This window comes from Delphinus delphis, chromosome 14 (genome assembly GCF_949987515.2).
Source record: "Delphinus delphis chromosome 14, mDelDel1.2, whole genome shotgun sequence".
In the NCBI taxonomy this organism is placed as follows: domain Eukaryota; kingdom Metazoa; phylum Chordata; class Mammalia; order Artiodactyla; family Delphinidae; genus Delphinus; species Delphinus delphis.
Genome location: NC_082696.1, coordinates 65,590,757 through 65,604,754, shown reverse-complemented (window position 1 = coordinate 65,604,754; position 13,998 = coordinate 65,590,757). Strand labels below are relative to the sequence as shown.

Here is a 13,998-nt window from a genome sequence, read left to right as displayed (position 1 = left end):
GTTTTTCCTTAAAATAATCCCATTGGAATTTCTAAAAATGTTCAGTCAAAAATGAATGCATAAAATTTCCCTTCTTAATTTTAGATAATGGGAGAGATTACCATTTCTTTTCTATTTTAAAATTTAAATTATATGCCTTGAAATAGACCTGAATTACATGGAAGAGATTGTATTTTAATTCAGGGACGAATTCATTTATGTAGCTAATTCTCTTTTCCCCTAATTTTTAATCAGAATTAAGAGTGTGAATGAAAAAATATTCCTATGGCATTCCCTTTGGTTCAACCAAACTGCTGATGTTCAAGTATACAGAGAAATGACAACCGAGAAACATTTTTTTTCATAATATTAAATTCACAGAGTATCTTAGGTGAAGAACTACACAACAGAAATGATACTTCAACTTACCTCTACAATAAAAGCTTTCCTCTCAGATTCACTTTCTATTTGTTTAATAGCAACATCTTTTGCTCTCCACTTAGCTTTGCATACTACTCCAAAAGCTCCTCTTCCAACGACCTTTAAAAAAAAAACTCACGAGAATCAGAAACAAATAACAGCCTAATGCATAACAATGAAGCCAATCTGAAAGATTTATTAAAGAAGATTTTTAGAAATCATCACGATCTGGATTTGCCACTGAGTAGGTATGAATTTTCATTACAGTGAGGAGATAATGAAATGTACTGTCTCTATCTTTGAAAGTTTATGATCTAGACATCTCTTCATTCTCAAAACTGAAAACAAACAAAAAAGACTCTTAGAGGGCTTCCCTGATGGCGCAGTCGTTTAGAGTCCACCTGCCGATGCAGGGGACACGGGTTCGTGCCCCGGTCTGGGAAGACCCCACATGCCGCGGAGCAGCTGGGCCCCGTGAGCCATGGCCGCTGAGCCTGCGCGTCCGGAGCCCGTGCTCCGCAGTGGGAGAGGCCACAACAGTGAAAGGCCCGCGTACCGCAAAAAAAAAAAAAAAAAAAAAAAAAAGACTCTTAGTGACAGAAAACAAATTAAAACAGGCAAGATGAATGAGAGGATAGAGAGAAGATGGCTTGGAAAAAAATAAATAAAAAGCAGAAACATATAATCAATGTTTTAAGCTCTCATATTTATGAAATTAAAAAGTAGCTTTTAAATAGTTCAGTGGGGGTAGGGAGTAGATGGGAAAGATTAAAAATAGAGATGATAAAAAACTGGCCACTGTGAAGAACAGTAAAAACATAGTATCATATTATACAATGGAACATTATTTGTCAAGAAAATGGAATGAACTACTGATACATGCTACAACATGCATGAGCCTTAAAAACACTACGCTCCAGTGCCAGACACAAGAGATCACATATTGTATGATTCCAGTTATACAAAATGTCCAGAAAAGGCAAATCTTTAGAGGTAGAAAGTAGATCAGTGGTTGTTTGGGGCTAAGAGTGGAAACTGGGATTAACTGTAAATGGGTAGGAGGAATCCTACACCAAGGTGATGAAAATGTTTGAAAACTGATTTCTGGTGATGTTTGTACAACTTAGCAAATTTGTACAAATTATTGTACACTTCAAACGGGTAAATTTTATGATATGTAAAATATATCTCATTAAAGTTTTTTTTAAAAGTTAAAAATAAAAATTGACAATATGTTGTATTATTGTTGAAGCTGATGGGTAGCTCATGAACTCATTCCTCTCTCAGGCTATTCGACTTCTATTAACGTTTGAAATTTGCCAAAATATTAAAACAACAACAAAAGAATAGCTTTAGATACTTGTTAGAACAAAATCAATCTACATTATCACTGTAAATGACCTTAGTTAGGTGCCATCTACTCCATTTCAACCTCCAACAGACCTAAGTACTTCCTTAAGCAAAAAATCTAATTCCCTGTACAGCTCTCATTTATGATGCACTTTCTATATAGCAGGCACTAAGCTAAGTGCTTTACATACATTACATCATTTACACAACCTTAGGTGACAGGTACTAGAGGTATCTTCATTTTACAGATGAAGCATCTAGGTTTAAAGAAATCAACTAACTTGCCCAGGGCTATGTAGCTAGTAAAGAGCAAGTGCAGTCTGGTGCCAGGAAGTCTAACACCAGAATGTTAGAGATCCTGATTTGTACACATATATCTGTATTATATTTCAGAAAGGAGCAGTTATATCTTCTCTTGGAGGAGGAGTCTTCACTTTAGGCAAACTTACATGTACAGGGACTCCTTGTAGAGTAAGAAAGGGGTGCTTATAACTACCAGGACAGTAGTTGTAAACTGAGATGGATGGCCATTCTAGCCATACCTCAAATTCCAATTCAAACATTACACAAAGCAGTATGGACATTTCTCATGTTGCTTAATGTATAAAACCACCCAAATGGTTAACATTTATTGAATGCCTATCATGTGCCAGGTACTACTAGTCTATGTGCTTTCATGCATTAACACATTTAATCCTCTTCCATTAAGGTAAGTAGTAAACTGAGTCAGACGGTTGCAAGTTGCCCAAGATCACAGGGTCAGAGAAGCCAGGATTTGAAGCCTAGAGTATGTAATGACCAATTCACTCTATATTCAGCCTCTGGATGTCATTAACTTAAAGGAAACTGGGTTGTCTTTCCTTTAGTGACTTTCCCTTTTTCCATTCCTAGCCCTGGGTGCTCAGGGACCTCCTTCTTAGGCTCTAGCCCTCCTCCACACCTCTCATGAGGGAAAGGAACCAACGTCAGTTATTTGGACTTGTCATTCAGTTACTTTAACGTGTATGGTTATTGGTTAAACCTGGTACTATCAGAATAACAGAAAAAGTACACCTAGGATCTGGAACCTAACAGACTTGAGTTTAAATGTAGGTTCTGTCTGCCTATTAGCTACCAATACTGGGCAAGTTAATGTCTTTGAGCTTCTGCTTTCTCAACAGTAAAAGGGAGATGCTTACATTTTCCTCAGCGAATATCTATAGTGTTCATAAGTCAAAACCAGGCATTTTCTTCAATATTACAAAAGAATAATAAGTGCTTGGAGTAGGGTATGAATCAGTTTCAGGAGCTATATTCCTCATTTCTCTCACAATTAACCACTATGAATAGCAAACAGGTCCTAAAATGAATTTCAACTTTATGACAATGTCGGCTAAGAAAGCATGGATGGAGACCAGCCAACTTATTGATATTACTATGAAATAATGATTGTGGAGTAATTTAATATATTCTTCAATTATATATTTACATATACATCAAAGCAACTGGTACTCGGTAGGTCTCCTCTTGTTTCATTTTCCTATTCTCAGAAATGTCCCTGCAGGGATTCCAAACATTGCATTTGTGGATCATACATCTGTTGTAAAAACTGTGTAAGGTGTGCATGACTAATTGTGATGCACAAATGCCACCTAGTGCTGAGATGATGGCTGACTCTGAGTTTGCAACGTAAAACTATGGTAACAAAATGTGGGCAAGCAAGGACATGATAAGCTTCCTCCCTTTTGTTTAAGAAAGCAATTTTTTGAACTGTCTGAAATACAAACAGGCATATTCATGTAAGATGAGAGCCCATGTACTTAAGAAGCCTCCACTCACATTAGGGCCATATTATATTTCACATGTATGGTGAAACAACAGATCTAAAATGATAATAAAGTAAGTCCAAGATGCCCAAGGTTGTACACATAAACTGAAACACATGACAGAAAAAATAACTGCTGTGAATTCAAAGGTTAGAGGCACAGAGTCATTGCTTCACAAATTATATTTCTGTGTATCTAATGATTCTGATCACCAGTTCCAATGTGTGGAGGGGGGTTTCCCCACACTCCCAAGCAATTCTCAGATACCAGCTGGACATCCTACCATTCAGCTCAATTCTGACATTATCCACCTGGAGAGAGCATCAGATCCCACAGGTTAAGGGCTCAGTTCTACCAGAGTGCAACCCCTCCCCCTTGAGAGGCCAGTCACAAGCCAGGTTATCTATCACCTGGGCTTCTCATCAACCAGCTATAGACTGGAGGTACCAATGACCCCCTCCCTTGGGTTTGATTAATTTGCTCAAGTGGCTCACAGAACTCGAACACTTTACTTACTAGATTACCAGTTTACTACACAAGGATATAACTCAGGAACAGCCGGGCAAGGTAAGCGGAAAGGGCACAGAGCTTCCATACCCTCTCTCTGTGCCCCACTTTCCCCCAATCCTCACGTGTTCACCAACCTGGAAGCTCTCTGAACCCTGTCCTTCTGGGTTTATATGGAGCTTTATCACAGGGCCATGAATGATTCAACCTCCAGCCCTTTTCCTCTCCCCAGAGGTCAGAGCGGTGGGACTGAAAATCCCAACCCTCTAATCACATTGTTGGTTCTCCTGGCAACCAGCCCCATCCTTAGGTGTGGTCCAAAATTAACCTTGAGACATCTTTATCTCTCTCTTCACTTACGAAAATCAGAGAGTTTGGGGAGCTGTGAGCCAGGAACTGTAGACAAAGACCAAATATATATATGAGAAATATATTTTGATCATTTGAACGACCAAGTACCTATTTCTTATAAATCACCATATCACAGAATCAAAATGTGACTTCTCATTTTTTCAAATGGCATAAATATTAGGAGTGAAAGAAAAAAAATATACAAAGAATTGATTCCTGCCTTTGTGGGATGAAAATGAGGTAGAGAAGAAATTCAAGACAAAACAACAGCATTGAAATTTTTAAAAAAAACACTTCCCGGCTGAAGAGAGCCAAAAGTGAGAGTCCATGATGGCGGCTTTCAGGACAGACTTAGGGCAGGAAAGACTTATTCCCACGCCCCCTCCCTCCCAACTTCTCACTGAGATCCCCAGGAGGAAGCAGCCTCACAGGATATGCTTTGCCAACATGGGAAGCTGCAAATGAGTAAGTGTGGCAAGGGAGACAGTCAGAGGGAGGCCCTATCCAGGTTCTCTCAGCCCCGACAGTACAGGGAAATGATACAGAAAAACTCTTGCCAAGAGAAAAACAAGGTAACTGAAGAGTTTTCTGACTGCAGGAAGGAGGCTGTTGGATGGTAGACAGCTCAAATACAGGGAGCTAAATGTAGAGCTCAGCTGAATTTCAGAGGATCAATGAAAGCCAAAGGGGAAGGCCTAGTCAGCAAGCAGGGAAAAATGGGTAAGATCTCCTGCTTTCGAGGGGTGAAGTGAGGCTAATGCCAAGAGAATGATGAACTTCATTTCTTTACTTCTTAAACCAATATTTCTTGAATGTCTACTATATCCATCTGGGATACAAGAGATACAGCTGTAAATAAGACAAAGGCCCTGATCTACGAGGAATGTACTTTCAATTTAAGGGGGGCCGGGAGAGGAAAGAAAAGACAGTCAATAGACAAAAAAATGAATAAGAAAAATATCAGCTTGTAAAATAAATGCTGTGTAGAAAACCAAAAATTGAATAATGTGACAAAGAGACTGGTGAAACTTATGGCTGGATAGTATGAAATGCCATCTGAGGAGGTTACTAACTTGATATTTGAATGACACATGGAACCGAGCAAACAAGAAGAAACAACTAATGTAAAGGCCCTAAAGGGGGAAAAAAAACCCTCATTTCCTATTCAACAATATTTGAACCCCATCTAGGGACTAGGCGTTATCCTACGCATTCCAGACAAAGAAGGGAACAAACCAAACCAAAATCCTCGCTCTAACTACTTATATTCTCGTGGAGGGAGACACATAAAGAGGAAGCAAGATTTATTTTTTTAAGAAAAGATATATTTTAGAAACTAATAAGTGCACTAAGAAGAAAAGCAGCATAATTGTGTGTGTGTGTGTGTACACGTGTGTGCACTACCCCCACCCCAGTTTTAAACAGGATAGTCCTGCAAGGCCTCACTGAGAAAGGTGATACTTCAGTGGTGACCTAGAGGAATACTTGGAGTGTTTGGTGTGAGCGGAGCATAGTGGGAAAAGGGAAGAGTGATGCAGGATAAAGGTGGAGATAGCATTGACATATACACACTACCAAATGTAAAATAGATAGCTAGTGGGAAGCAGCCGAATAGCACAGGGAGATCAGCTCGGTGCTTTGTGACCACCTAGAGGGGTGGGATAGGGAGGGTGGGAGGGAGACGCAAGAAGGAGGGGATATGTGGACATATGTATACATATAGCTGATTCACTTTGTTATACAGCAGAAACTAACACACCATTGTAAAGCAATTATACTCCAATAAAGATGTTAAAAAAATAAAAAAAGATAAAGCTGGAGATAGAGGCAGACTCTGGATCCTGAACGGCTCTTGGCACCATGAAAAGGAGTGTGGATTTCAGTCTAAGTAATGGGAAGCAATTAGAGGAATTTAAGGAGGAATGTGACATGATTTTGCATTAAAAAAAAAATCATTCTGGCTCTAGTGTGAAGAATGGATTGTAGGGAAGCTAGCATATATACAAAGAGAGACCAGGTAGAGGCTGTAAAAGCAGCCCAAGCAAGAGAGAAGAGCTTTGAGGACAAGGTTGATAGTAGTGCAGAAAAATGGGCAGATCTGGTATAGGTTTTAGAGGTAAAGTCAATGATGATCTCCATGCAGGCAGGACAGGTGGACAGGAAAAGAGATGAATCAAGGATAACGTCTAGACTCAGCACCAGTTTAATGAAGGATAAGAAAGACTGGAGCAAGCAGATTTTCTTTCTTTTTTTTTTTTAATGGCACAGAGTTCTGATTTAGTCATATAAAGCTTAAGATGCCTATTAGATCCGAGCGGAGATATCAAGAAAGAAAGTGGAAACATGAGTCAGGGAGAAGTCAGGCAGGAGATGAAAACTTGGGAGAGTCATCAGCATTTAGTTGGTACTTCTAGTCAATCAACTGGATGCTGTGACCAAAAAATAACATGTAAATACTGGGGTCCCAGAACTGAGCTTTGAAGCACTTCAACATTTAGAACACAGAGGAGAAGGAACCAGCAAACATTGAGATGCAGCAGTCAATAAGGTAGCAGGCAAACCCGGAAAGTGCCACAAGAAGCCAAAAAAGAAGAGTTTCAAGAAGAAAGCAGACATAAAAACGCAAAAGCATTAAGCCAATGGCTCTCTAAGTGTGGTCTCTGGGCCGGAAGCATCTTCATTGCCTGGAAATTTGAGAAGATGTTATTCTCAGGTTCCCACCCAGAATTACTGAGTCTGAGGGTCCGGCCCAGCAATCTGTGTTTGAACAAATCCTTCAGGTGATTGTGATATTTGAGAATTACTGTATTAGGTTATATTAAAACCATAATTGTGAGACAGGACACTTCACTGGAAACCATGACATAGACCAGAGAGCCCTCCCTTGCTGAAGTTTTCCATAAATAATATGGACATGACATCTTGGGCAGGAAGAAAGGAAAAGAAGAATTCTTGTGAGCAACCTAATGTTTTTCCTGACACATGGTAGATCAGGAGAAAAGAGTGGCACAGATGGCAAACTGCGACACAATGGCAACTGAGGTAAACAATGAAAAAACTAATATTCAAACTACAAAACACTGAAAGGAAGTCACTTTTTACTTACTACCAAATTTCTAATTCAAGTTCACAATCAAATATGCTTTTTGGATTGCATTCATATCTTAGTAAGGTTCTTTGACATATTATCATTAACAATTAGTTTGAACTGACAGCTTTCCCCAAAGATCAGTTTTCACCAAGAGTGTAAAAAATGGTGCACATCCAAATTACAAGTATCCCCTCCAACACACACATCCATCCAAAATGGTGAACCTAGAAATAAATATTTCAGATATTTTTCACAATCCCTCAGATGTAAAAATAGAAGAACAGAGGAACGCAAAGAGAACTTTGGTTTTAAAAGGGAAATCAATTTAGAAATATTTCCTTCTGAATTTATGAATGTTTTCTAAATTAAAATGTTCTCAGATTAATTCTCTTATTATATGTAGCTCTCCCCCTATGGTTTAGCCCTCATGGTTTTGGGTCCACAACTTTAGTCTCATGTAATAAAGCAGATTTAAATTTAATTTCTTAATAAAAAGTACAGAAGAATAAGAGAGATGATTATAGAATATTTCCATGCAATTAGTATTAAAAGGCACAAAAACCAAAATCAGAAGTTGGTGTATGTGTTTAAAGAAAGCAACTCCTTTAAAAACTAATTTCTCTAAGATGGAAGACTACTCCATTCCTTTATTCAAGTTAGGTTTTTAAAAACAAAAAACCACCTAAACTAAAACTACATGGAAAAGCATGTATGCCACTGTGCTCTTAATTTACTATGAAATAATTCTTAATTGTGCCCAATTCATGTTATTTTTAGTTCAGTGACTGTAGCTGTCAGTTTGCTTTGGCTCTGTTCTGTGGTCTATGTGAATGGACCCTGGCTGTGCTGCCACTACTCTGGCTAGAAATTTGGAACATGACAGAACAAACATAGATCTTAACATTTATCAGTTAGAACCTGGAGCCTCCAACTATTTCAGAACTTCAATATCTATTAATAAACTGTGGCAAAGTAGAACTGCCATCTGCTGACAAGACAGACTTGATAACATAAAAGTAAAACTTTGATTATTCCAACTTTCTTTTGACTTTTTCATGCAGTCTTTTAAAAGCAGCCATAAGACATTCGACCTGTTTAATAGGCCCTTGTTTCAAATAATATGCCCATGTCATCTTTTAAGCTACACATGCACAATATAAAAGTTATCGCTGTGGTTACCTCTTCACTGAGATAACAATTACAGATTTCTACTGAATACGATAATTACTAAGCTTCACGTGGAAGAGCTTATTAATAATTTTGGATGTTCATAATATTAATACTGACTAACAAATCTATAGAATCAGTTTATTCAGGCCACTGTAAGTTAGGTTTTTCTCTGTTATCAGTTGCCCATATACTTATAACGTAAAATTACAAAATGTACATCACTACCAAAGTTCTTCCTGTATTTCCCTTTAAAACAAAATCTTTGCATGTCTCCATGATGAAACTTAAGAAGATATAAATGCTGCAATGATTATATGTGTCTTGCACATATGCTATTCTTGACAACAACACTGTGGGTCTCCCCTTTAAAAAGCAACCATACTAAATATGGTCTTTTTAGCATTTTAGTAAAGGCCCACCAATACATGGCTTACTCTCAGCACCTCACCCTTTGCAGCATCTTTTACCCCCGGCTAAACCAAAGTATTTGCTAGGTATAATGGATTGTAATGGAATCAACATTTGCAAAGAGAATCAGATTTCATTTTTAGTGTAAATGCTACTTTAGCCGAATCACTAACTTATCTTAACCTCTGGTTATATCACATAAAAGAACCAGACCATATAAGAGAACCAGATGGACACTAAAATTCTCATGATTATGCTGTGGTAACTTCATTTACTCACTCAGCAACTATTTATAGAAAACCTTTAGATGCTAGGCATTGGAGTTACAAGTGGGAATAAGACAGGTTAAACTTTGCTGGAGGGATACATAATTTTGGTTACTGGTAAGTGCCATGAAGGATAACAAAAATGACAAAGATCTAGGTTGCTCAGGGAAGGCTTCTCTAAGGAAGTAACATTTGAAGTCGGACTTGAATGATGAGAAGGAGTCTGCCATTTGAAGTTCTGGGGGGAAGAGCATTAGAGGCAGAGGAACAACTGCAAAGAAAATTCATCTTAGTATCTTTCCCAATCTCTGATGCTTACTTTATTCAAAACGTAGTTTTAAAATCTTTCCCACTCAATGGAGCCTTCTGTGATAAACTCTACTTTCAAATTATGGGTTAAATGCTCAATTTACATTACATTCATAGTTTTAAATTTGTGGTCCTAAAAATCTAGCCTCACAGTAAGTCAAAGTTTTTAAGGAGAGAATCCTAGGATCCTTCTATTCATCTTCCATAATCTTAGCAGTATTATCCACAGAAGACACTGTTCATTAAATGCTCAAGACCAACTATTATAAAGGAAATCAGTATTTTGTTTCCCCATTCTTACAATAAGGTTTGGTTACAGAGTACTTCAGAAAGAACCAAAGTGACCCTGTAAATCCAAATGGAAAGAGCAAATGACTCAGGAGTGAGAAATCGCAAATTCATTTCCTGGCTCTACCATTTAATTAGACATGAGGCTTCTGGCAAATCAAATTCTATGACCATTTGTCAGTATCTGTAAAATGGGGGTATCATTTGCCCTATTTAACCAGGATTAGTTAGTCACAAACTACAGTCCACAAGAGGTCATGATCACTGTTCTTAAAGCTTACTGTGGAAACACAGCATAAATACTGCAAACAATAATGTGTTTTCATTTTAGAACTGGAAGAGACCTTACATGATCTTGTTCAATCTCTTATTTTACATGAGAAATCAGAGGCCCAGAAAAATAAGGTGACTTGCTCAAAGTTACTGAAACACATTATGGCAAAATCCGTATGGCATTGACATTTTCTAAATACCCAGCCTACTGGGTACACTTTTTTACCACAACACACTGCCTTCACCACTTCTTGCAAGCTAGTCCACAATGTGCATACCTCACAGTTTATTCCAACAGTCTCTACACTCAGATCCACAACGACAAAAGCTAAATGACTTTAAAAAAAGTACCTACATAGGTTTCTGATGCTGAGACCTGACATAATTTGATATCAGAACTGAATTTAGGAAGTTCCACGCTGATATTACTGAGTCATGATATTAGAGATATTAGAAATGTAAGGCGTAAAATCATGATATTAGAGATATTAGAAATGTAAGGCGTAAAATCATGATATTAGAGATATTAGAGTCATGATATTAGAGATATTAGAAATGTAAGGCGTAAAATCAGCTGATGCCTTAAAAATATGCACCTACGAAATGAATGCATATTTGGCTTATGGTTGGAGTATTTTTCTTACATAGTTTCCAACTGAATTGATATAATGCTGATTCAATTACACTTATTTGAGAAACAGAATATGATTTTCTTTATTTATATGCAATATACCGGTACCACATAAAATACTGAAAGCAACATAAAATACTTTTTGTTTTTAGTCACCTTTCTCTGTTCTCTTATTCAAGATTTTAAGCCAGAAGTAGAATCTAAGTTAAGAAATAGTTACCGAGTGCTGTGCACCCTAGATTATGTAACACTGTTTTAATGTGAAAATAAAGAATATAATGAAAATTATGTAACAGTTTTAACATTAGAAGAGTCTAAATTCAATCTTTAACATGATATTAAACTGCGTAATAAAAAAGTGAGAAGAATAAAATTAGATGACTGCCTGACATTAGAAAACTTCAGCTACAAACAAAAATTTACTCCTCAGGAATGTCCTAAAAATACCAAAGAAAAGTTGAAACATTATCTAAACTGAAGGAAGGGTCTTTGGAAACAGAACCTCAATCAGAAGTTAAGTGGCTTCGGAGGAAGAGCAGTAAAATGATAAATGACACCTTAGTAACCAAGAATGTAAAATGCTTTAGAAAGTAGTGTGGGAAAACTAAGGTGGTAAAAACCAAATGATGTAAGTCTGTGAAAGCATTTGGAAGACCATGAAGTATAAGTTATTATTATATGACAATCTGTAGTCTACAAGCATAACAGTTCACCACAGAGCAGACGTAAATGCTTATTTAAAAACTGTAATTCTTTTATACTGACTCACCAAATTTTCATTCTTAAAAAAGAAAGAATGTTAGCCATGAAAGCTGGATCAACTATCCAATTCTTAAAAAGGAATTTATCATAGCCTCAACAGAACACACACACACACACACACACACACACACACAAATTCCCCCCTCTTTCCAAACTATGGGTCCTTCTTTTAGCCATGTGACCTTAAAGCAGGTCACTGTTCCTCTCTGTAACTCAGTTTCCTAGTAATGTGTGTCAGGCAGTGTTGGGTGTTTTGCATGTATTACCTAATAAAATCTGTTATACAAATAAAATGAAATAGAAATTATTATCCCTATTTTACAGTTAAGGAAATGAAAACTTAACAAAGTTAGTCAGGAGACTTGCTCCAAATTATACAGCTAATAAGTGGCATAGCTGATATACTGAACCTTCATCTAACTCCTTCCAAAGGCTTTGCTCTTCCCACTTACACTATCTTGTAAAATGAGGTTGTTTTCAGTGACCTTTAAGGTTATTTTATTCAAGTAAAAATATGATTAAATAGTCCATTATTCTTCCAAAACATGCATAGAAAAAAATTATTTGTTGAAGGATAATTATCTCACTACTTTTAGCTTGCCACCACCTAAAAATAATTTTGAATTTTTAAAGTAGAGGTAATTGACAGTCTGTAATATAGGACATACAGGGTTCTTTTTGGTGTATGTAATGTAAGGTGCTTAGTACATTTTAAAAATGATAAATGGTAAATAACAGATACAATTTTCAACCAAAGTTTTAACACTTTCTAAAGTGTATCTTTACATATATACAGATTTTACTTTTCTAAATTTTGTGGACTTTACAACCAATCTCTGTGAATTTGGAAAGAAGCAGTTATTAAAGGCACATTATTACCTTGCTCTAAAATAATTTATTGCAGAATAAAGAATGGATTCGGGTTTTCTAACAGCGATTTTTGGTCTGATATATTCTGGTTGTCACCGAAATCATTAGTTATCTTTTCAGAATATGCTACTTGAAACATCTTTTCATCGTATAGCAGTCTACAGTACTAAAGGTGAAATCAATCTAAAGTAGTCTAATTGAAGGCAGAACACTTACTATTACGACTACTGCTCTATGGAATCGGCTAAGCTGAGAACCATTCCGTACTCGGGGAAAAACTGTGTTAGACCTGGGGATGTATTAATTTATCAAGCATCCATAGAACACTCACTGGGCGCCAGACGCTGAGCTGGAAGTCGAACATAATAAAATCCTTAGCCCTTAACAACACTATGCCTTAGAGAACCAAAACTCCAAAACGGCCATGGTCTTTGATGAATTTTACTACTCAACAGATTCGAGAACTGGTGGACCACACGACCGCACCAGTTCATCCTTCTCTGTTTGAGATGACCCAAATCCAGGCACCGGAATATCAAATTCAAACTCAAGAGTGCCGAAGTGAGGAAAAAAGAGAGCTACACCGGAGCAGGTGAACGCGGAGATTCCCCTTTACAACCGGTCTCCGTGGAGTGTGGGGACACCCGGTGGACCCCACGAAACAGAGGGGTCGAGGAGGCGCCTTAAGAGTCGGGACCAGGAAGAGACCTGGACCGGCCGGGGCCGGCGCCTCCGTGCCGGGCCTCGCTCACCTCTTCCACCTCGATCTCCTTGTAGTCGATCTCTTCAAAATTGAGGACTTGGGAGGGGGCTTCGATCATCTCACCGGCGGAAGACGAGGAGGACGAAGAAGCGGCGGAGGCTGTAGACATGATCCCTTGCGGAACCCGGGGGGCCAGGGATGGTTGCGGCCCGGACAGTCCGGGGGAGACCCGCGCCCACCGGCCTCCGGACCGACCTTCAACCTGGAGCCACGGCGGTCCGTGGCGGGGACAGGGGCTGCGGCCACAGCCGAGTCCCGGCTCAGGCTCCGCTGCGTTTTCTTCCGCCGGGCCCCGCCCACAAAACTTCCGGTTCCGGTCTAAAATCGGAAACCAGAGGTGGGCGGTGAGCTCAAGGGAGGGGAGGAGAGAGTTTGGTGACAGAGACAGAGAAAGGAAGGACGGGTTGGGGGTGGAGTGGGGGAGGGTGAGAGGCTAGATTGGACCCGTTGGACAAATTTCGCGAGATCTTTGTTAAAGGGCCTCAGCAACCGGAAGATACCGCGAGAACTGGCGCGTGACGTAATTAAAACGCGCGAACGGAAGTGGCGCAGAGCATGATGGACTATCAGTATGGTTGGTCCTCTACGAACCGGCGGGAAAGATAAAACCTTCGGTTTGTACTCTGCTTCGTGAACTATGTTGTGACCCCGCTCCCTTTTCCCTCAGAGACCTGCAGACGGACGGTAGTGTTGGCTTGAGTTTTTGTTACGAAGCTTACTTTTCAGTTTCACCCCTAAGCTAAACTGAACTATTT

At 38.7% G+C, this 13,998-nt stretch overlaps 1 protein-coding gene across 2 annotated transcripts in view; it reads right to left on the bottom strand.

Moving 5' to 3' along the window:
• MAP3K7 (mitogen-activated protein kinase kinase kinase 7) overlaps positions 1-13,528 on the bottom strand; it is a 70,264-nt gene extending 56,736 nt beyond the window's left edge. For both annotated transcript variants that reach the window (XM_060030224.1, XM_060030225.1), the window contains exons 1-2: positions 13,233-13,528; positions 409-519 (exon numbers count right to left, since the gene is read on the bottom strand). In XM_060030224.1, coding sequence (XP_059886207.1) covers positions 409-519; positions 13,233-13,352 — 231 coding nt within the window. In that variant the 5' untranslated portion in view covers positions 13,353-13,528. The remainder of the gene's footprint in view (positions 1-408; positions 520-13,232) is intronic.
• Between the last annotated feature and the right edge of the window lie 470 nt (positions 13,529-13,998).